The sequence below is a fragment of the Trachemys scripta genome, chromosome 17, assembly GCF_013100865.1.
Source record: "Trachemys scripta elegans isolate TJP31775 chromosome 17, CAS_Tse_1.0, whole genome shotgun sequence".
Classification (NCBI taxonomy): Eukaryota; Metazoa; Chordata; order Testudines; family Emydidae; genus Trachemys; species Trachemys scripta.
In genome coordinates, this window is record NC_048314.1 from 16,246,468 (window position 1) to 16,271,682 (window position 25,215).

Below are 25,215 nucleotides of genomic sequence, written 5' to 3' on the forward strand. Positions count from 1 at the left end.
ACTAAAATCACTTTATCCCATCAAACCATCCCCTCCATAAACTTATCAAGCTTAATCTTAAAACCAGAGAGGTCTTTCGCCCCCACTGTTTCCCTCGGAAGGCTGTTCCAAAACTTCACCCCTCTGATGGTTAGAAACCTTCGTCTAATTTCAAGCCTAAACTTCCCGATGGCCAGTTTATATCCATTCGTTCTCGTGTCTACATTAGTACTGAGCTGAAATAATTCCTCTCCCTCCCTGGTATTTATCTCTCTGATATATTTAAAGAAAGCAATCATATCCCCCCTCAGCCTTCTTTTGGTTAAGGTAAACAAACCGAGCTCCTCGAGTCTCCTTTCATACGACAGATTTTCCATTCCTCTGATCATCCTAGTGGCCCTTCTCTGTACCCGTTCCAGTTTGATTTCATCCTTTTTAAACATGGGAGACCAGAACTGCACACAGTACTCCAAATGAGGTCTCACCATTGCCTTGTATAACGGAACCAGCAGCTCCTTATCCCTACTAGAAATATCTCGCCTAATGCTGTCTGCTTCTTATTTGCAATGTCACCTGAAAGTGAGAAAAGGCATTCGCATGGCACTTTTGTAGCCGGCATTGCAAGGTATTTACATGCCAGATATGTTAAACATCCATATGCCCCTTCATGCTTTGGCCATCATTCCAAAGTACATGCTTCCATGCTGATGACACTCGTTAAAAAAATAATGCATTAATTAAATTTGTGACTGAACTCTTTGGGGGAGACTTGTATGTCTCCGGCTCTATTTTACTCGCATTCTGCCATATATTTCATGTACTAGCAGTCTTGGATGATGACTCAGCACATGTTCGTTTTAAGAACACTTTCACTGCAGATTTGACAAAACACAAAGAAGGTACCAATGTGAGATTTCTAAAGATAGCTACAACACTCGACCCAAGATTTAAGAATCTGAAGTGCTTTCCAGAATCTGAGAGGGATGAAATGTGGAGCATGCTTTCAAAAGTCTTAAAAGAGCAACACTCCGATGCGGAAACTACAGAATCCGAACCACCAAAAAAGAAAATCAACCTTCTGTTGGTGGCATCTGACTCAGATGATGAAAATGAACATACGTCAGTCCGCACTGCTTTGGATCGTTATCAAGCAGAACCCGTAATCATCATGGATGGATGTCCTCTTGGTGGTTGAAGCATGAAGGGGCATACGAATGTTCATCATATCTGGCACGTAAATATCTTGCGACGCTACAACAGTGCCATGCGAATGCCTGTTTCAGGTGACATTGTGAACAAGAAGAGGGCAGCATTATTTCCTGCAAATGTAAACAAACTTGATTGGCTGAACAAGAAGTAGGACTGAGTGGACTTGTAGGCTTTAAAGTTTTACATTGCTTTGTTTTTGAATGGGGGGGGGGGGGGGGTTGTACATAATTCTATGTAAGTTCAATCTCATGATAAAGAGATTACACTACAGTATTTGTATTTGGTGAATTGAAAAAATACCATTCCTTTTGTTGTTTAATCGCGCAATTAATTTTTTAAAATATATATATTTTGCAGGGAAAAACCCTGACCACTGCAGGTGGCCAGCTGAAACCCTAAAACATGAGGTTTTAGGAATATAAGCCAGAAGTGATCCACAGGGCTGTTGAGCCCTGCCCCCTACCATCATAAGCAACCGCATCAAACAATTGCATTCATAAATTTGTCCAGCTTTCTCTTAAAAAGTAATTAAATTGCTTGCCCTCAAAACTCCTACTGGGAGGGCAGTTCATAAACTCACCCTGCTGATGGTTAGAAATCTTCTAATTTTCAGCTTGAATTTATTCATGGCAAGTTTATAGCTATTTGTTCTTAAATAGCTCTTCACCTTCTCTAGTATTTACCTCCCAATGTGTTTATAAAAAAGTAATCATATCCCCTCTCAGCATTTTTTGTTAGACTAAACAAGCCAAGCTTTTCCAGTCTCTTCTCATAATATAGTCCCTCCATTCCCCTGACCATCCTAGTAGCTCTTCTCTTCACTTGCTCCAGTTTAAATGCATCTTGGAATGAAGTAATGTGAAATATTTATAGTAACGTGAAAAGCAATACATCAGATGCTAGCAATTATGTAGTACTACAAATGTTTAACTACTGTTTAAACATTTCAGAAGTAGGTTTTATTAAAAACCTAAGCAACAGAACCTTGCTAATTTGCACTAATGATCAGGAGACCCACTATGATTTATTGAATTTTACAAGTTAGCAAAAATACTACTACTTTAATTTTATTTGATACATATAGATTACTTTTACTTTATAATACTTTATAACATACTAGTGATTGATCGGCAATCCCGCAATATAACATACTAGCAAATATAAATTGTAAAACTAATGTTATTTTTTATATGCATCTCACATCACACAGAGACTTCATTAATTAGTTTTATAATAATGTGAGCCCTTCATTACCCTGCTGCCTGCGATGAAATAGTTGAAGAGTGGAGAGGCAATGCCAATATTTTGAGCAGGTTATAATATGCAGTGAAATTCTATCATAACTTTTATAGAATAGAAGTTTCTATATTTTATTGGAACTAAAGAACTTCTAACTCTCTTGCTTTTTTGTAATATGTACAAATATAAATGACTATCATAAGCAACATTTGGGGTGGAATAGTCAAACCTTCTCTTTGGTCAGTCTGTGTTGATCAATGCCTGCTGGTTTTTTGTAATTGCTTTTGTAAGAAAGTGTACAGCTGTGCAATTCTTGAATGGGAGTAAAAAAATTCAGCACAAAAAAAAAATCAGCATTGTTCTGGAGTCACAAAATAAAGAAGATTATTACACAGACTCCTGCTGCCAGATACATCAACACATTAGATTAGATCAAGATTTAAATAAAAAAAATCATACTTCTAAAGTTGCATAGAACAGCAAAGCAGATAATTACTTTCTCTTCTCTTCCAGCCACTCACCAGGTGAAACACAGACACTTGGGATCAACTTCCCAGCCAGCATAGAGAGCAGTTTAGTGAACTGCTCCCCTTACAGAATCATTCATTGGGATAAGAGTCCTATTTGGATCTTGCATACCTCCTTGGCAGTTCACACAGCTCTGAATGGGATGTGTGCATTCTCCTGAAGACATACACAACAAATGCACATAGTAGGTGGAGCACTTGGCTAAATCTTACCCAGGCATATAATAAATGACTACGTTAATTTTTTTAAACTGTAACCTGGATGTGTTCAAACCTTCAAATGGAACGCGACTTCTCTGACAGTTAAAAATATGAAAAAGTTTACATTTCTCAAAGCAACCACTTGTTTCAGTACCAGATGCCAAAAATTATTCTCTCTCTCTCTCTCGCACACAATTCTAACATTCAAATGATTCTTCTGATTTTTATTTTTTCAAACTTCAATAAAAAAATTCTCTCCTTAGGCTTGAGACTAAACATTAGAAATGTTATGCCAAAAAAGTTTGTATTTTTATTTCAGGAAAGTAAGAAGGAATTAAAAATAATGCTTTCCAGAAGGACAGGATTCTTGAAATCTTAACTATGGATTGACTCCATAATATGCAACTGAGTACATAAAAAAATTCTCTGGTTCAGACTATTAGGAATTACCATATTTAATAAATTTTCAAATACTTAGTTTGCCACATATATAGTTTTGTTTAATGCACAGTACTCCATATTATCTTAGTAAACATAATGCAGTTTAGTATATACAGTGTAGAATAACAAACTTGGAAATCTGTTAGTCTTTAAGGTGCCACCAGACTCCTTGTTGTTTTTGTAGATACAGACTAACACGGCTACCCCCGATACTTGAAACTTGGAAATGTGAGACATCACTCTGTCATGCTGTTAATTATGAGTCTGATTGAGTAAACTGCACATGGTCCAGAGTACATACCGGTAGTGCTTTGGCTCTACATTACACCTGGGAAAGGTCAGGGAGGCAGAATTAATCTCAGAGTTCCCTGTATTGCAGCGGTGTACATTTCTTACTGTGTCCCTTGAAGTAATGCAATATCCTCCCAGCCCTTTGCTGTCCCTCTTGATCCCCTTGGGGGTAAGATTGCATCCCAAAGAGCAAACAAAGAAGCCGTCTCTGCTCCTTGCCCCCCATCCCATTCCCAATTCTCTCTTAGGTAAAGCCCAGCCACAATCCAGCTCTAAATCTCAGCTGAAAAGTGGATTGATACAGCCAGAATTTTTACCAGAAGTATCAGGTTTGTGGATTAACAATGAGAATTAGGTTTGATTGGATAATAACGATGTGATGGGTTGTCCCCTGTTAAGATGCCACCTGATACACTGAGATACCACTGAGCCCGCCTGTTCTGCCAGCCTGGGCACCCTTTTTACCTGTTTTGCTGAGCTATTTGCTATTAAGCCTCCTCCAGCACACACACAGGCAGGGCCACATCTAACTGCAGAATGACACAGACACCGAGATCAGCTCTGGGAAGACTCAGCTAACGGGACTTACCCCAGCACTCAGGTGTCCTGACCTCCCTTGGAGTGCAGACCCAAAGGGATATTATGAAATCCGCCCCTCCCTCAATGTGGAGGAAGGTATGCACAGCCTCTTATTCCACCCCCACCCCCCTGAAATTATGAATTGCACAAACTGGGTTATATTATAAACAAGAATTAAGTTTATTAACTACAAAAGGTGAATTTTAAGTGATTATAAGAGATAACAGACAGAACAAAGCAGATTACTGAGCAAATAAAACAAAATATGCCAGCTAAGCTCAATATGCTTAAGAAACAGTTACAAAATGTAATTTCTTACCCTAAATGTTATTTTAGGCAGGTTGCAGAGTTTCTGTAGCTTAGAGTTCCAGTTATACTTCTTTTCAGACTGGACCTGTCTCAGTCTGGACCCCCCCTTACCTGCCCTTCAGGTATCTTTAGCAGTCATTCTTCTTGGGCAGACAGGTCATAGACTAGAGCCCTGTTTGTCTTCCTCCCCACCCTTAAATAAGGTTTACATAGGCGAGAATCCTTTGTTTCCCAAACTTAACCCCCCTCCCATCCCTTTTAGTGGAAAGTTGCAAGAAGTCCAAGATAATGTTTAGTATCAGGTGTCAAGACCACCTGACTTAGGGCTTGTCTACACTGGCACTTTACAGCGCTGCAACTTTCTCGCTCAGGGGTATGAAAAACACCCCCCCCCGAGTGCTGCAAGTTTCAATGCTGTAAAGTGCCAGTGTAGACAGTGCTACAGCGCTGGTAGCTACACCCCTGGTGAAGGTGGGTTTTTTAGAGCACTTGGAGAGCTCTCTCCCAGCACTATGCCGTGACTACACAAGGCACATTACAGTGCTGTCACGGCAGCGCTTTAACGTTGCCAGTGAAGACGTGCCCTTAGTAGTGACACAGTTACGTCCAAGGATGCCTCCCAGGAGGCAGAGAGATTAGTATCTTCACATGTTGTTCCTTCCTAATGGCCCATCAAATCTGATGGCCTGTTGTCTGGTGGGTGTCTTCCCAATACACACCCAGTAATTGTTACATAGTCCGTATTCCTAACTTTAGATACAGAAATGATACATGAGTACAAATTGGATAATCACATTCAGTAAATCAGATCTTACATGAGCCACGTTGCATAAAGTACGTCAGTTATGTCATATCTATAACATAAGCATAATTTCATAAAGAATATGGAGTGTAATGTCACAAACGTGATACCTAAACTCAGAGGTCAGTGATGGAGAAGATTTACTTGGTCACAGGGTATGTCTACACAGCTATGAAACCGCCCCATAACCTGAGCCCTGCGAGCCCGAGTTGACTGGCACAGGCCAGTTGTGGGTTTTTCTTTGTTGTGTAGACATACCCACAGAGTCCAATATTAGCCAGTGCAAGACTGGTCAATACACAGTACATTTTCTAATGTTTTGCAAATTTTAAAACTGGAACACACTATTTTCTATTATTTCACATCTGTTCTTTAAAGCATGTTATAGCCATCTAATCAAAGGTAGGCTTGACAAAAAAAATTAATACACAGTCTTAACTGAAAAAGGATAGTCGATGACCTTAGCAGTCTCTGAGATCAAAAAACCAAACTTCCTTCTGTCTCTCAGATGTCTCTAATTACGTTGCACAAGCCATGTGTGGTTTCAGAGTTATTTGTAATGAGTCTGAACCGAGTAGATAAAATGTCAGTGTTTTTTATGACAAACCAAGTACAGCTGATTTCAAAATTTACTCCTTCTCAAAGGGAAGCACCAGAGAAGGGAGTCGGCTTATGAGAGGGAGAAGTGGGACACAGCCCCTCTCCCCAACAGAGGGAGCAAGGAGAGGCAGCACAGCCAGCAGAGCCACAAGGGAAGAGGCGGAGCCAGAGTCTCTCCGCTTCTGGCCACGCTTCTCTCTCCCCAGCCTCCGAAGCAGCTGGGGCTCTGGGACTGGTAGGCTGCAGCCGTGCCGGTCGGCCCCACCCCTCAGAGCAGGCTGTGGCCACGTCGTCTGGCCTGGTGGAGCATGCTGCAGCCGCGCCACCCGGTCTGGCCCACTGGAGCAGGCTGCCAGAGCAGCACCAGCCAGGCCAGAGACATCCTCCCATGGCCCTCCCCAGATAAGGTGCGAAGGGATGGGATGGGGAGAGTGTGGGGGTCCCAGGCTAGGGGTGGGGTCATGTGGGGGGTGGTCACAGAGGTTACTCCCCTGACTCCCAGCTTCTGCCCCTCCTCCCCCCCCAAAAAATTTCCCCACCAGTTGCTGACCTGGCCCATCAGGGTAAACTGCTGGCGCACTGGGACACTTCGTTTACTTAGGTTTACATCTGTGCCCGTGGACGCTCAAGGTAAACAAACCATCTCAGCCCATCAGCGGCTTATCCTGATGGCCTGGGAGCCAAAGTTTGCTGACCCCTGAATTATAGGGTCAGCTTATGAACGGGTTATAAAAATTTTCCATTTTTACTTATCCATCTTGGGGGAGTCAGCTTATAAACAAACCGGCTTATGATCGAGTATATATGGCAATTAGGTCAGATGGAGCTTTTCTTCTCCCCTTTTTTTTGTGGTGGTGATGTGTTAAATACACTTAAGCAATTGATAATGAGAAACATACCTATCAGACCTGTAATACAGAAAGGAAGTTACTGAGTAACCCTGATTAGACCAAATCCACTAAAATCCCTCATGGATCAGAACAAAATTGTTTTTTTCTTTCCACTGAAATAATACAGCTTGCTTAGTAATAAATACCAATTAACTCAAAGGAGCAGACTGTTATATAAAATGTAGACTGGTTCTGATTTTAATTATTTAAATAATGATAAAAAAGTCACATCAAGAAGTACATGATAGACTTTTGTCAGATACACATTTACTGTGAGGCCGCTGAACTGTTTTCAGTTGAGGGGAACAGAACAGACAGGAAGCAGAGATTAAAGAATTAGAAAGTGTAGAACAAATCTTCAAAAAGGACAAATTAAATACTTATTGCATTAGAGACAGCTAAGAGTACAGAAATATTTTTCTAGTATCACTTTTACATATAGCAATTGCTATAGTTACCAAAAGGGATGTTTCTGGGGTGATGAACAAGAGGAGATGACATCCATGCAATCAGGAATGCAAAGAGATGTTTATCCAAGACAATATTTCTAATAAGATGTGGTCCTGCTCTAGGAAAAAGTTTGAAAACCTTTATCTAAGACAATTTGAAAAAGTTGATTTCACAGGATAGGACCAAAGAATATAGAATTTACCTCAAAACTTAAAATGCTCATTTCAGTGGTTGCTAATAGCATTCAAATATTGTCAGTCCTAATTTCTAATTTGCTTCATGAAAGTATCATAATGGAGGCTGTCTGCTTGTTAATTATTCTTTATTATATTTCAGACACTTTAGAAGTATTCGCTTAGTGACTCACTGTTCTCTGAGTAGGGGTTAGCATATCATTATATTGTGGTTTTCCTTTAAAGAAATAAAATATAACTTTCAAAAGTAATTCTTGGATTCCCTTAATAAACTGAAGTACTCAACCACTACAATTTAATTACAAAACCCTAATTTAGAGGGCCACCTCTCTAATCCACTAAAAGCTATCTGTACATACCAGTGATAATTTCCCAGATTTAACAAGTATGAAATCAATGACATGAAGATATACTAAGTACCGTATGTGTATATTACCTTCTGACTACTGAAAGACGTAGATGTGAAGCATGATTCAGTGAGGAAAATGCCTTTGTTCCATTTGCACTGTAGCATACAGACACATGGACACAGTCTGAAATTGCTGACTTTTTTTTCCGCTGTCCCGTCTTCCCCGACCCCGGAAAGGTGTCATATATGCAGTTACTCCACACATACATGCATGCCTACCAACTAGAAAGTCTATAGGACACATCAAAATCTTAAACTATCAGTTCTGGTCTCTATGCATCCAGTGGCAGATCTTTCTCTAGCCCAGTAAAAGCCTACAATGCCAATTCAAAACAGCCTTCCAGCAGAGGTTACTAAGGCTGTGTCTACGCTGCCACTTTCAGCACTAAAACTTTTGTCATTCAGGGGTGTGAAAAAACATCCCCCTGAGCGACAAAAGTTTTAGCGCTGAAAAGCATCAGTATAGACCGCGCTTTATCACCGGGAGCAAGCTACCACCGCTTGTTAGGGGTGGGGGGTTTTTAATCGCCGGAAGAGCTCTCCCCCGGCAATAAAACGTGTCTACACTGCCCACGTCACAGCGCTGCCATGGCTGCGCTGTAACGTGGGTAGTGTAGACAATCAGGGTCTTACAAAAGCCATGGTGAAACTAGAAAATATTTCAGTCTATTTGTCAAAGCTCTTGCAGATCTTATTTCAAAGCAAGTGAAAAATATTTTAACAGAATTACTATTTATTATAATGCTCTGGATAGAAAGTGCAAACCCATTGGCTAATAACAGCTCTCTTGGTGAAAGTAAAAGGTATTTAACAAGTTGATGAAGTCAAATAGTCAGCACAGAAATGTTTGCAGTCACTTTCTATTCAGGCTTCTGCAGAGTGGTTTGAGGAATATAATTACCAGAATTTATCATGAAGGTGCACAAATATTTTTTGAATATATGAATATCAGCATGCCAATTAATGATTAATAAAGTGTGCCCTCATCCTATGGGTACTGCACTGCAACTTACACAAAAATAGCTCCACTCAACACCATCTGAAGGAAATCTAGTTGTTAGTTTGTTTACCAAAGAGAATGAGAAAAAAAGTTTAACATGATCCAAACCATGCATACTCATGAAGACACCAAATATTAAGGTAAATGACATAGCTACATAGTGCAAGATTTATATACTGAAACGTAACTAAACCTTTCCATGTAAATCACTGCCGTCTTGCACTATAAGGACCTAACTTTTAATCTTTTTCATATAAAAAAAGATTAATTTAGGAAGCAAGAGAGTCACTGAATTGGAGCAGCACATATCCTTTTACAGTTCCAGTAGCACTGTCTTGCAAGGGTAAAGCTAAAGGAATACTGTGAGAAACTTAAACATGACTGAGGATATTAAATGAGCTCCTAGTATTGAAAGTTATTGGAAACTGATCTCTTCCTTATTAATGCAATTCCCCATCATATACAAAAAGGTATCTCTATGTTCCAGAATGCAAACAGTGTTTTAATCTTTAATTACATTCTCAACTTTAACTCTTCTGGAGAGAAGTATAGACATGGGCCTGAGGATTATTTCTTTATTGCATATCATCTCTCTGGTATTTAATGAATATTGTCTCTTAATACAGCCCTGACAGTAGGGGCAAAGCAGAACTTTAGAATTGCACAAAGAACTCTGGATGACTTTTCCTAAAAAAGCAACAAAAGTTACTGCCACAGACTTTTAGCATTTTCTTTCTTGAATAGTTTTAAAAGAAACCTTTCCAAAAGTTAAATTTGAGACTAAACACCAGACTGCTCTTTATAGAATGATGTAATAAGCGTTGGAGTACCATTCAGACTATTAGTTAGGGTTATGTAAGGACTTCCATTATAAATGTCCCTTTTCCCAAAGATTTAGAAATTAACTGTCACAATTAGCTGGGAATCTGAAATTATTGAGCTCAACCCAGGAATTACTGGGTGTAATTTTATGGCCTGCATAATGCAAATGTCAGACTTCATGATCATAATGGTCTCTTCTGGCCTTAAAAACCTATGAAAGTTTATCCGTTTGGACATTCTTTGTACTCATTTTAAAAAATAATCTGTTTTTGAAATACACAGAATGTTTGAATATATATGGAAGAAGAAAAGATCAACAGTGAGTGCAGATACTTTGTACAGACCCATTAAACAGGCAAACTTGCTGTTCCAAATATTCTATGGTACCATGTGGTGGACTGGTGGCACTCTAACCCAGACACACTAGGTCTTTATTGAACAAGAAAATTGCAGCACTGTAGACATCTCTAGACTACCATGAATTAAGAAAAAAACATGCCTTCCAAAAATTTACACATATCCTTTACAAAAGGCCACTCTATGGGTTTAGGATAGAACTAGAGATGAGTTCTTTTCCCTCGCCAATGATACCCACTGCAAATAACCCAGATCTTAATCCAGATCATGAACCAGTGCATTTCCAAGGACTGGGAGAGCCATGGAATATACTCGGTTAGTGAGCTATTCAGTAAAGAAACTTTTCTGACTTAAGAGATCAAAACTAATTTCACCTGGCCCACTCACCTTTGGTACCAGTACATTCAAGTCAGGCATTATGTTTCTCAGCTTTCTAGAAAGCCTATTCTATACAGTAAGCTAATTTTAATGAGTAATGGCATCTGGTCAACTAGGGAAACAAAAAAAAAAATCACTAATTTTTATCAATCTTTGCAGACAGCTTTCCTAACCAAAAAACTGTCCATATACAGTATATTGGGAAAAGAACATGGGTAGACAAATTACCCCAGAGGAATGTGGTTTGATCTGGAAAAGAGGATCAGCAACCTCAGCCTGCAGCACAATAAAAAAAAAAGTCTTTAAGATACTGTTTCAATGACACCTCACATCAGTCAGGTTGAGAGAGAGAGATTGAATGGGAATAAATGTTGGAGAAACTGTGGTGAAAGAAGAGATTTTACACATATATGGTAGGCATGTCCAGTCATTAGAGAGTATTGAGATGCAATCTATAACCAAATATCACAAATAGTTGAATATTTATTACCAAACGATCTTTTAGTAGTCCTAATGTGGCTTCCTAGTGGAAATAGTCACACCTGAGGAAAGGAAGAATTAATCTCTCATCTGCTAGAAGCTGCTTGGTTATTGGTAGCCTTTCACTGGAAAAAGAAATATAGCCCAACCATAGAGGAATAGTTAAAAAAATATGGGAAGTTGTGGTTATGGAAAGATTAACACACCAATTACATACCCAGCAAACAGGCAGAGGACAGAAAGATCTGATGACTACATTACTGTATGAAGTCTCTAAACAAAAGCTAACTGTTGCAATTATTGTTTTGTTTCTGATATTTACATATGATTTGTAAACTTGTTAAAAATTTCCTAAATAAATAGTAAAAAAAAAAATCTATGAAGTAAACTAGACCTTGTTTATTCTGTAAAATAATGAAAAAAGTCACTAACTTGCCCCTCAAGAAACCTTGGCAGAATTGACCATTAGAATTTTTCATAGTCATGTCAGTAGCATCTAATTTAGAAAATGCAGATTTACACAAGATAGGCTCCATGTAATCTATTCTGGCATATTTGACCACTAGGAACACAGTTAATATTTGTACACCTTTTAGTTAAGAGATAAAACATAGTAATTCATTTTAGTATATTACATACAAATTACAGTACTGGCTATTTTAAAATATATCTCCTCAAGACATAAATGGTTCAAATGAGTCGTTCCAAGCCTGAGTAAATAAGATAGAATTTTATAACTTTATATATATATATATAAAAAATTATGCTTTGATAAGAACATAAGAACTGCCATATTGGGTCAGACCAATGGTCCACCAAGCCCAGTATCTTGTCTGTGAAAGTGGCCAGTAACAGAGCTTCAGGAGAGTATACAGAACAGGGCAGTTGGAGTGACCCACGCCTGTCTTCCCCCAACTCCACCCAGCTCCTGGCAGTGAGAGGTTCCGGATTGCTCCGAGCATGAGATTAGCTAATAGTCACTGACAAACCTACCCTCCATGAACTCATCTCATTCTTTTTTGAACCAAGTTATACTTTTGGCTATCACAACACCCCATTGCAATGAGTTCCACAGGTTAATTATGCATTGTGTGAAAAAAAATAAAAGTAAACAATTAAAGTTGGCAAAAAAACTGACTGTGAAAGAGAAACTGGCATGTCAATAAGTGATATGAAATATGGAACAAAAAGGTAAAAACTGATTTATGGATATCTGTAATTTTATTTTTCTAAGCCTAGAAAAAGAGATCTCTGCTGAGCCAGTGAATTAGTGTTTGTAAGGAAGCTATATCATCATCAAAGGACCTTCTCCCTAGACTCCTTGAGGATGCATGAATGCATATACACCTATTGCATGCAGCTACCTTGAAAGGACTACTTGGAGATAAGGCAGTATATGAACGGGGACTGTCTGATATGATGATTAATTTTAGAAACCATCCTAAGACTTGTCATGGACACAGGGGCTTAAATAACCAGTTGAGTGGGAGATGGGAAACTCCCAAGAAGATCTCCAAGACAGAAAAGACTCAGGCTGACCAGTGAATGATTTCCAAGATACGCACGGCTTTATTTTCATTTTTCTGTAACTAAATAGGAATGCCTTATCTAGTTTAGTTTATGAAAAACAAATCTAAATACGGTAGGCAAACCATTTCTTTTGTCTTACAAAGCCATTTATATTGCTATTTGAATGGTGGGCTGCTGATTGGTCAATTTCATGCAGAGGGCCCCAAAGAGATGAACTCCTCAACCAGTGAGGAGAGGCAGTGAAGGAGTTCCTAGATCCTCCATCCCCCAATTGACATCTTAGTTGGAGGGGCCCAGACAAAGTGTCTTCTCCCATTAGTGTGTGTAACAAAGTGCTGCAGTTATGCATTCACAAGGAGAAAAATCTAAGGAGGAGCAGACCTAGTGAGAAAGTGTGTGATCGGCAGAACCCACTGGGCCATGTTCCTCCTACAACTCCCTGAATTAAACCAAAGATTAAAGAAATTATTTTCATGGCTTTCAGTTGTGCATGTTCGATTTCTTGAACAATTTTATAGATGTCTTTTCTATTTAAATGAGTCATTTTCCTGGTCCTGTTTCATACAAAGTAGATTAAAGGCCTGAATTTAGATTCAAAGAAACTTTCACTCACTTAATTCAGATGCTTTCTTTGTCAGTTTAGGAAATATATTGGAAACATTTATATTCAATGTAAGTAAAAAGCCCTAAAGCAAAACAAAAAACAAAAACAAAAAAACAAAAAAGCACCACACACCAAAACAAAACAAAAAACTTTACTCCTCATTTATAGTCAGACCTCTCTGTCAATTGAACCATGAGCCAGAGAGTTCTGAGCAAATAAAAACCTATTTTCCCAATACAATGAATGTCATAATGGAAGACCCTAAACATACCAAGTGGTGAGAATCTCAACCACTATATTAGAGAATAATTTAAACTTTAGATACTGCTCCAGTTCTAGGAAAGAACTGAACTGAAGTACTGAAAAAACACTATCTATAAAGCTATACAAACTATTGGGTCTAGTCTTTATTTGATACCCCTAAAAAAAATCTCATTAACACTAATAGACCACCCTGTGTTTGCCAACAAGTATAACTCCAAGAATAAAGAAAGTGAGCTCACTGTGGTTACCCTGTTCTCTCTTCACCATATCACAGTGTTTCATGCTGATCTTGTTTCTCAGCTGTGCAGTAACACATCTGAGTGTCTGCTGTGCTCTCAGCAGGGCTGTGCATTGGCATGTTAAGTTAAATGTGTCTCCTCAGTGGAATGAAGGAGAAATCCCGTTAGGACTGAGGAGGGGAGAAAGAAGCACATCACTAGTCATGTTCTTTTGTAGATCTCTACTATCAGAAGAGAGAGATGGACCACCATCATAACATTCCTCCCACTCTCCTATTCAACTGCTAAAGAAATTTGCTACTGGAAAGCAAACAACACTAGAGGCCTTTTGTCAAGACTCAACGATAGCAGAGCAATAGCAGAGCAAAAGCAGTTACTTACCTGCACAGTAATTACAGTTCTTTGAGATGTGGGTGTAGAGGTGTATACTACTCAGGGGTTCATACACCAAGCGCATTGAACTCTGGTAACTCCTTAACAGCACCTGCCCGGGTGAAACTCATGCCTTTCAGGCCCGTAGACCTTCCCATGGCTATATAAGGGCAGTGCCTCCTCCCTGACCCACCTCTCTTCCTTCACACCAGAATCCAAGGCTAATGATGCCAATGTAGAAGGGGACAGTGGGTGGAATATGCACCTCTTCACCCACATCTTGAACAGCAACAGTTACAGTACAGTTAGTAAACATTTTTCTCCTTCTTCAAGTTGTTGCAGATGTGTATTCCACTCAGGTGATTCAAAACCTGTAACTGGAGGAGGTGGGGCTCAGAGACTAACTCAAGAATGACTGTAAAACCACCGTCTCAAAGTTTGCCTAATACTTGGTAAACGTATGTGCTGAAGATCAGATAGCTGCTCTGCAAATGTCTAATATAAAAACAGCATTGAGGAACGCAACCAAAGCGGCTTGGGCTCCAGCTGAATGAGCTGACAGTGGTGGTGTCTGCTGAGGTACGCCACATGCTGCAGTACTGTAGGAAGTAATCCACCTAAAGACTGTGTGAATGGAAACTGCCTAACCCTTTACTTGCTCTCCATAAGAGACACAGTCGAGATGAATGACTAAACAGCTTAGTCCTCTCTAAGTAGAATGCCAAACACAGTCTCACATTCAGTATATGATGGAGCTGTTCCTCTGTATTCAAATGCAGTTTAGGATAGAATACAGGTTAATATAGGTTTCGTTAAGGTGAAGCCAGGACACCACTTTACACATAAATTTTGGATGCTGCCTTAGCACCATATTTATCCTTGAAAAATTGTGTATGCGGAAGTCCTGCCATGAGAGCCTGCAACTCACTCACCCTCCTTGAGGGAGTTATGGCTATGAGGAAAGTTGCCTTTTGGCAAAGAAAAGACAGAGAGCAGGTTACCAAGGGCTCAAACAGAAGACCCATGAGAGCAACTAGCACTGTATTAAGGGCCCAGAGTGGTGCCGTTTCTTTAACGGGCAGGAAGAGACAGACTAGGCCTTTAAAAAAGGTACTTACCTGGAATTTAGAAAAAATGGATTTCACACACTTGAGTGGAATACGTATCTGCAACCACTCAAAGAAGAACTGGCAACACTTACATGCCACGTCATATAATATGTAGCCTGCCTTAAGTTTAGGGATTCCTGAAAGTTTGTACACCACATACCTTTCACATAAGAAATAAATGATGGCTTCACTAAATACATGGTTGTGCCTCCTTTTAAACAGACGAGAAACCTTTAACTTCTGACAATACTCATCCACTGTCAAATTTATAGCCATATATATGTCATGCTGATGCTTCAATATGTACATCTTTCAAGAGTAATTAAGAGTAACCCATCCCAGCCCAAACTCACGTTGTCAAAAAGTATGAATAAATCTACCAATTAATTCTGTTTTCCTTGCAATTGTTTGTTCCACTAGGAAAAAATATTTTAGATTACTATTTCTTTCTATTGGCAGTTTTCTAATGAACATTTATTCAAATAAATGGAATATCCTATATTTGAACCAGCTACATTTAGCTGCACTAGAGAGGCATATTCAGAAGCCTTTCTGGTATGCAGCTCAGAACTGTAAGGATTTAAAAGACTGAAGGGGTTATTGAGTAAACATGCTGTTGCTAGGCAAAAAACCATGTGTAACAGGTTCTGGTTGAAACATAGCTTGCTAAAATAGTTTAGAAACCCTATAATAGTTAGGCTATTTGTGATGTGCTGTAGCACACTGCGCCACCACATCTGGGAGACTCAAGTTTTGAATTGCAAGCATCACAAGGGAATGTAACTAATTGAATATGATTAGCCTTTGGGATACAATGCCAGCATGAAAGGCCTTCAGAAAATTCTTTATCCATGTCAAGTATCAAAAGGGGTAGTAGCCGTGTTAGTCTGGATCTGTAAAAGCAGCAAAGGGTCCTGTGGCACCTTATAGACTAACAGATGTATTGGAGCATGAGCTTTCGTGGGTGAATACATGCATCCGACGAAGTGGGTATTCACCCACAAAAGCTCATGCTCCAATACGTCTGTTAGACTATAAGGTGCCACAGGACCCTTTGCTGCTTTATCCATGTAATTATCCATCTTACTTCCTGAGCCGTAGGGTGGTAGTTTCCTGGCATTCCTGCATCGGGATAGAATTGTACCTGAATTCATGAAACATCTAGTCCTCGCGCTCAGGAATGGCTCATTCAATTTTTCAACAGAGTTCTGAGGGAATCCAGACTGCCTAGAGTCTGACACCAAGAGAAGGTCATTGCCTTGCTGAAACCTGGGAAAGACCTACACTTGCCTTCGAGCTGAAGACAATTTCACTTCTAAGCGTTTGCTTTAAAGGTTCTTGAGTATCTTCTTTTTCAAAGAATTTCACCATCCGTGGAAGGCATGCTGGCACCAGAGCAAGCTGGTTTTCACCGCAGTCATAGTACATGTGATCAAGTGCTGGCACTTACAACTTGGAATCCATTTTTGATCAAATATAAGGTGAAGACTGGTTCAGTTTTCCTTGATCTGACCATGGCATACAATATGGTTTGGCACATGGGCCTTTTGGTGAAATTGTCTAGAACTGTACCAAGTTGGTTATTATGTGCAATGGCTCGGTTTTTGAGAAATTGCAATTTCTGTGTGCATATTGATGAGAGAACAAGTGCTTGGAAGCACCAGAAGAATGGCCTCCTACAAGGATAAGTAATATCTCTAAGATTACTCAACTTGTATTCAAATGGCCTACCATATACCGGGTCTCACAATTTATGCAGATGACATATGCCTCGGCACTCAGTCACACTCCTTTGACAAACTTAAATGTGTTCTGAATGCAGATCTGACGGCTACAGCTAATTATTGTCATTGGTGGCGCCTGATACCAAGTGGAATAAGACTGTGTCAAGTGTCTCACACATACATAATGCACAAGCGGGCAGAGAGCTGAACATAGTTCCCAGTGGTCAGTGAATAAAGCGTAGTTCACGCCTGGCCCATCTAGATGTCACGTTGGAAAGAACTCTTACATATCATGACCATCTTACAAAGAAAGCAACTAAGGTCAAAATGTGCAAAATTGGACGGAACAACATGGGGCACCAACACCCAAACGTTACGGACTTCAGCCTTGGCACTCTATTATTCAGTAGCGGATATTGAGCTCAAGTATAGGCTCGCTCGTCTCACACAAAGATGACTGATGTGCAATTTAAGTCCACAATGCAGGGACACTTAAATCTGCTTCTCTACCATGGTTACTGGTTCTCTGCAATACTGCTCTGCCCAGTGTTCACAGAGAGGAAAGCATAGCAAAGCTCGTGATAAAATTGTGTGATATGCCACATCTACTGTTAATTAAAGACTTGTTTAATCCATAACATGGTCGTCTGCCCTCGCATCGCCAGTTGCGGATAAGTTTACTGGGTGAGGGATTTATGGTAGAGGATACATGGCGAGCTTCATTGTCTGCAGAGAAAGTGACAAATAATTATCTTGTCTCGGACCTCATGCAACGTCAACCCGGGTTTGATTTACCACAAAGGCAATGGAACTTTCTGAACTGGTTTCATACTGGACATGGAATCTGTACTGCTGTGGAATTTTGGTGGCATTTTAGTGACAGTCTATGTCAATGTGGGCAGCCATGACACACATTTTTGAGGACTGCAAAATTACTCAACTTCCTGGTATCAGAGGGGTAGCCGTGTTAGTCTGAATCTGTAAAAAGCAACAGAGGGTCCTGTGGCACCTTTGAGACTAACAGAAGTACTGGGAGCATAAGCTGTCGTGGGTAAGAACCTCACTTCTTCAGATGCAAGTAATGGAAATCTCCAGAGGCAGGTATATATCAGTGTGGAGATAACGAGGTTAGTTCAATCAGGGAGGGTGAGGTGCTCTGCTAGCAGTTGAGGTGTGAACACCAAGGGAGGAGAAACTGTTTCTGTAGTTGGATAGCCATTCACAGTCTTTGTTTAATCCTGATCTGATGGTGTCAAATTTGCAAATGAACTGGAGCTCAGCAGTTTCTCTTTGGAGTCTGGTCCTGAAGTTTTTTTGCTGTAAGATGGCAACCTTTACATCTGCTATTGTGTGGCCAGGGAGGTTGAAGTGTTCTCCTACAGGTTTTTGTATATTGCCATTCCTGATATCTGACTTGTGTCCATTTATCCTCTTGCGTAGTGACTGTCCAGTTTGGCCAATGTACATAGCAGAGGGGCTATGTACTTCCTGGAGGACTTATTGCCTTGAACATCATTGATAAGAATGCTGTGGCTTGGCTTAACCAGATTGCATACGCCCAATAAACTCAGCTGTGTTGCTGTGTGTTCCAACTTAGACTTGCTTCCCTGAAACAACAAACTGAAGTGCAGAACTAGTTTTATCTCCCCTTGCACTGAGAAAAACTTTAGGCAATGTTACTGCTCTGAATAATATTTAAGTGTTACTGAATCCCTAAAGACAATGCTACTAAAGACATGCAACTTAATTTAATATTTTTACTGAAGCAAGAATATTTGTCAAAATAAAAAAAAATACTTATTTGTTCAAATACACAATAGATACAAGATATCTGAATTTCCATGGCATAAATAATAGCAAAGTGGTGGGAAGAATTCTACACTTCCTAAAATGCCTTTTCAAGGAAACATCTGGTTTGTGCTGAAGATTCTTCTCATACTGCTTCTGCTGTTATGAGGAATGAGGAAAATGAGAAGGGAGAATTCATTATATCCATGAAACTGTAGCACAATTGGGACAACAATCCATTTGTCACTCCATTTTTATACTTTGATGCAAGATATCAGATTAAGCATAACAATGGACTGACAAATACAAAAGTATCTGACAGAACAAACAGATCAAATATTGATTAATTAATGTAGCACAACATGTAGTCATCTTAACCCACGGAAATGCAATTATATGTTCACTATTAGAGAAACCAGAATTACTGCAGATTGTCTGCAATAGCACCACAGCATGTGGTTATGCAATATGCATACAACAACTGAGGCATCAACTGATCTCCCGACATGCAACATATTTGAGTAAGCTTTTTTTTTTTAACCTCCTCTCTCTTTTTTCAAAACTGAGAATATTTGAGCACCTGGAAAGATAGCACACAGAGGAAACTCTCTCACCCCAACTGGAAAATATTAATAATGTACCCTTTTATCTCAATAATCCTTCAACTGCTGCAGTTTATTTTGTTGGCCCTGAATCACTAATCACAAGCAGGAAGGAATCTGAATAAGATGTTCCCAGGATGATATTGCTATGCCAGCCACATTTTCAAACAACTGCAACTTTCAAAGCAGACACCTCTTAAACTTTCTACAATTCTGGTCTCACCACTGGCCAAAGCAGTTAGACATCCAGTCGATGGGCCTGATCCAGCCTTCATGATGAATTTATGTGGTCTATGGGAAATATTTAGAATCTGCATATACCCAGCTTCCATTGGGGAGAAGAAAAAAAAACTTTCTAGTCTCATGATTGAGAAGAAAACCTTCCAAACATGGATCAAGTATAACAGATGCAGTACTTGCTGAAGCTGCAGACAGCCTGCAAGAGGTGAACTTCCCTGCCTACCAATAATCTCACTGGCATGTTGATTCTGAAGCCTAATGATACAAAGTGTAAACATTAACTTTTTCATTGCTTATTTTAGTGGCAGAATGGGGTAGAAGTGGGAGTAAAGCCTAAGGATAAGACTGGGAATTGGAAGTTGATGCAGGAAGGAAATTCAGAACGAAGAAACGGGAAGTGATACAAGAACACTGAAAAGAGAGAGAACAGAAAGGTTAATGAAGAAGGAAGAGGGGAAAAAAGTGAGGTGGTGGAGAAGAGAAATATAGCTGATCCTTAAGGTGAGCATATTTTCCACCTGAGTGATGCTGACTGTGGCAATAAGGTATTGAACAAATAACAATAATATGACAGTAACTACAAGTTTAGTTACTACACTAAGACTCTATTCTACCCATGATATACTCTGGTCACATTTTCAGGCTTTCCTCCGCAACCAAGAAGGTTAGAAACATGATTTAATTAAAAAATATATATATATATATATATCTCAAGCTGAGATTTTTCCGTAATCATAGGATTTCAGAAGCTGGGGCTGTGAGGAAAAAAAATATAAGACTCACAATAAAATAAAGAGAATTGGCAACACAATACTCTGGCCCATGAACCATAATTAAAAATGGAATTTGTCTCTCTCTACCAAATTAATTTGACTCCTCTGCCAAAGAAATACACACATTCAACCAAAGTCTACCCATGTTACCACCGCAGTCCAAAGTCAATGCAGTTACATTGATATAACAGAGTGATATCTGGCCCTACATCATTTAATTTTGCTAAAGCAGCCTTTTTAACCATCCTGCTATTGATATATTGTTAAGGAGATACAACAGTTGATAGATTTTTGAATTACTAGCTGTTTAAAGTTACTATACAAGGAGAAAACTGCTGATTGCACTTCGCTCTCATTTCATTTTATCTTAAGAAAGCTTGGATTTCCTTTAGGTCCAGCACAGCACCAGTGTCGACAGAGAAGTAATATGGTATTTATACATCAGTGGATCTTGTTCTACGTGAAAGGCAGCAGTCCGTTTTTACCTGCTGCAAGTATGTTCAGTACCCTGAATAATCACTTAACACTTCGTTTTCTATTATAATAATAATTTTCTTATACATAACTAAATATTTTAAACAGTTTACTTATTTATAAGCCTAGTTGTGGGTGTCTCAGTGTTTCTGGCATCACAACACAGACTGCCTAGAGTGCTGTTGTCTATTTCCTTAAACATTTTCTAGGTGTCCTCATAATTGCTTGTCACCTGTAAAGGAGGTTTCAATCCAATGAAAAATTAACATATGGTGAACAGATGGACTGAGAACAGGCATTTGTCAAGAAAGTACTAGCACCAAAGACTTTTTGGCTCCAGTCTTTTAGGACTTTCTGAAAAGACCTACTCAAATCTCCTAGTCACTGATCAGTTAATGAAGAATCTTGCTTCAATGTCAATCTGATCTTGAAAAAAAATACTTTCAAGGCCAGCTGGAAAGGAGAATTCCTGTAATTCAGATTTGTTGTTAGAGTCCAAAGTAACATTCATCGAGACTGACAGGCAGCAATACATTGTTTGCGTGGTACCCATAGTCCCCATCCAGTTACTGGTCTCACTCCTCTATAGAGCAAGCCCATACAAAAGCCTCTTAATATTAAAAGGTTAATTTTTAAAATTAAAAATAAAACACATCACACAATAAGAACTCTCTCAAAAATGTTCCACTACTTACTGAGGTGGTAAAACAAGAGTTGTAGGTTGGGCTTTTGGTCTCCGTTTTGCAGATACTCCCATCTGGTTGGCAGAACGTTTCAAAGACTGTTGATTCAAAAGGCCAGACGCTAACCCTGCATGGTACTGCAACTAGAGAGCAAAGTGAAATCAGCAAAAAGAGACAGTACATTAAAAATCCTCCCCTTTGCCCAACTGAAATATTCTATAATCTCAGATTTTCATCACCTGCATCCTTAGTAACACAACAGCTACTTGCTGCTAGTAAGACGACAACTACACCTCTACCCCGATATAATACGACCCGATATAACATGAATTCGGATATAACGCGGTAAAGCAGCGGTCCAGGGAGGCGAGGCTGCGCACTCTGGCAGATCAAAGCAGGTTTGATATAACGCGGTTTCACCTATAACGCGGTAAGATGTTTTGGCTCCCGAGGACAGCGTTATGTCGGGGTAGAGGTCTAATACTTTGCACTTTATAGCACCATCCATACAAGCACTTTATAAATATTAAATATAATTTACACTTTACAACAGGTCCATGAGGAAGGTAGATATTCCCATTTTATAGACAAGGAAACTAAGCCACAGAGGTTAAGTAACTTGATCAAGATAACAGCAGTTCTGCAGGTGAGCAAGTAACAGAATCAATATTTCCTGAAACCCAGTATTGTTCATAAAACCCTAGAACATTCTCTAACAACCAAGCATTCTGATTTTTTTTCCTATTTGAAGTCACCATGCTAGTTTTATAGGAGGCTTTATCTACGTGAATGACCTGTGACCAATATTATAATTTCTACTAGACTACTCTTTTAGGCTTGAAAGCAGAGCCCACAATATATTAAAAACTGTAGTGTTTAATAAGCTACAGATACAAACTAATTAAAGACAATATGTTGCGTCCAAGTTGACCTAAATGCTACAGAGGCAGCCAATTTCTCTTAAATATTTATTTCAGATGCCAGGAAAACTGATCCCATAATCTGCTGCTCTATGCAAAATAAATTTGTGAACCTGGACATTTCAAATACCCGTACCAGAATAATAATTAAAAAAAACAACCCACAAACTTGATTCCAATGGTCTATAAATATAGGCACATTTCACTGATAGTGCTCATTAATTCAAAGAAGTAATATTTTACTATATAACCAGATTTTTAATGAACAAGATCTGACAACAATTATTTGTGAATGGGTAACAGATCAGACACAATAAACCAAGAGATTCAGGGATCCTTAAAAGAGGAGGATCAGGAAGCTGGCTACACTAGGAAAATCTAGTTTTTGTTTCGATTGCTTGCACCTGCTCATTTTGCAAATGAAAATTTCATCTGAAGTAGCGGTCTTCTCCATGCATTTATTTTAGTTGGCAGTGATTGTGAAAGACAATATGTGAAGGACGTACGTGAACATGGAAGACAATTTTACCGAGCGCATTTCAGATAGACATGCCGGTATTCTTATGGTGAAACCAAATTATTAAAAGGATAAGTTGCAAATTAACCTTAACAGTTCTTAAGTCATTCTGATCAATGAGTTCACCCTACCCCAGATTCTGAAGTAAAAAGCACCAGATATTTACTCAATGTTAGCTAAGTGGAATTCTTTCCATATCTGTAGCCCTGTATCAGTGTTTTGTCAAAGTGTCTACACATTTGTTTTGAAAAGGTCAGCTATTTTACAATTTAGGGAAACTAATCCCATGACCACCACATAAAGTCATAGCTTCCTCGGCATAACCTAACAATGTTCAGAAAATAAAATCCACTTACACACCACTGTTCCACAGAGTTGTGACAGAAAATGAAAAACAAAACCAATTGAAATTATCATCTTGAAAATGGCTATAAAATGAATGAAGCTATCCAGTGAGCCAATAAGACTTAAATGTCAGTGTTTAGAGCATTCATATTGCTTTTTTAACAGCTTCCTGATTTACTTGGTCGATTTGCCATGTGATTTATACAGCACTATGACACAGACAAAGATGTATAGCAGTCTTAATAAAAGCAGAACTACTCTCAGCTAGGGAAAGGGAGGGGTATCATATTGCTCTAACAACTCATCTTAGACCAATGAATTTTGCTCAGATTTGTTTTTCTCCTACAAATTTCTTAAATGGGAAATCAATGAACGAAAGGGACACTACAAGTTTGAAAGACAATGTTTCAAAATGTCAGGGGCTTAGTTTTCTATCTCCACTACCAGAATTTGCAATGCGTGCAATATGCACAGTGTTTTATGGAATTAAAGGGAAGGATGGCTTGGCAGGAGACCTCTTCCTGGCTCTAGGAACATTCCCTTCCCTTTTCTTCATTGCATCTTATTATGATCAGTGCAAACTCAGCCATTTTGTCCCTGCTGACACTACTCTGGAAGAGTTATGCTCTCTGTGCAGAGTGGCACAACAGGTATTTTACCCAAAATGGCATCATTTTGGCCACTTGCTCAAAAGACAGAGCAAAAATAGTACTATTACAGATGAATTATTAATATTACCATTTTAAAATGTGATACTCTTCAGAGACCTTCTGGTGTATTTCACACCTAGGGGCCAGGTACAAGAAAAGTATGTACCATTTTTAAAAAATTAGTATTCCAGAAAAACTATGTCCTTGAATGCTGACTCCCAGTAATTCAGTGACTTTTTGTTAATTAGGTGTGTGCTAATTCTATGCTTCCAGGAACACAGACCCAACTGTCAAAAACCTATAAGGACCCATTAAATATTTAAAAAAAAATCTTTACAATGAGAGAAAGGGTCAAAGTTAATAAAACTGATAGGCAACTCCTGTCCAATCTCATTTATACATTATTTAAGCATCACATACTGTATTGTACATTTTTGAACCAAAAAGACTGGGAAAATGTTTCCTTAGTCACAGGTTCTGAAGAACAGAACCAAAGCTGAAGGTAATTCAGATTTATTACTATTTACAAATACAGGCATGAGATTTAATGCATATAGATAGATAATGTGGTATATACAGTGCACATAAAATGTACACTTACCATGCACACATTTATCTCCCAATGTTCCATGAGAGCAACTCTTGTTTCAAAAAGGAGGACCATGAAATGTTCTATAATAGTTCTCTACTTTTCAAAATAATATGTTCATTTTATGGCATGGTCAAATGTGAGCAGAATAAAGGATTGGGGGAGGGAAATACACCTTTTCATCATACCTGGTTATTCTAGGTTTTCTGTTCTATTACTCCATTTGCAGTTACTCTATTATTCTGGTTTCATGGGTTTTTTAGAAAGTCCCTTATTCCCAGAATGAAATTATCACAGTACAGTTATTATAGGAGCTAATAAAAACTGCTAGTCATTCTATTATCAGAAATTTCCTGTATAGGAATTATCCTACAGATGGGATATACAACCAATACTGTCAACACTAACTATTCAAAAGTCATGAGTCCTACCTTAAAAAAAATAATCAGGTTTATTTACTTAAAAAAATTGTGGGGTTCTTTTATTTGCCTTTTGGTCTCTTTGCCTTTAAGGTGCTTTCAAGAATTTCTATGCAACCATGAGGGCTAGAAATTCTCTTTAAAAAAATATGAGATTCTCTTGCAATTGCCTGACTCCAGGAAAATGACCTTTAAGAAAAACATGAGATCTGCAAC

The 25,215-nt window shown here is 38.9% G+C and overlaps 1 protein-coding gene across 4 annotated transcripts in view; it reads right to left on the reverse strand.

The window, feature by feature from the left end:
- The window catches only part of MED27 (mediator complex subunit 27), a 170,373-nt gene that overhangs the window by 85,561 nt on the left and 59,597 nt on the right, over positions 1 to 25,215 (reverse strand). For 3 of the 4 annotated variants that reach the window (XM_034793783.1, XM_034793781.1, XM_034793784.1), the window contains exon 3: positions 21,572 to 21,702. The exons of the other annotated variant lie outside the window; for it this stretch is intronic. In XM_034793783.1, the coding sequence (XP_034649674.1) occupies positions 21,572 to 21,702 (131 nt within the window). The remainder of the gene's footprint in view (positions 1 to 21,571; positions 21,703 to 25,215) is intronic. 4 annotated transcript variants of the gene reach the window in all.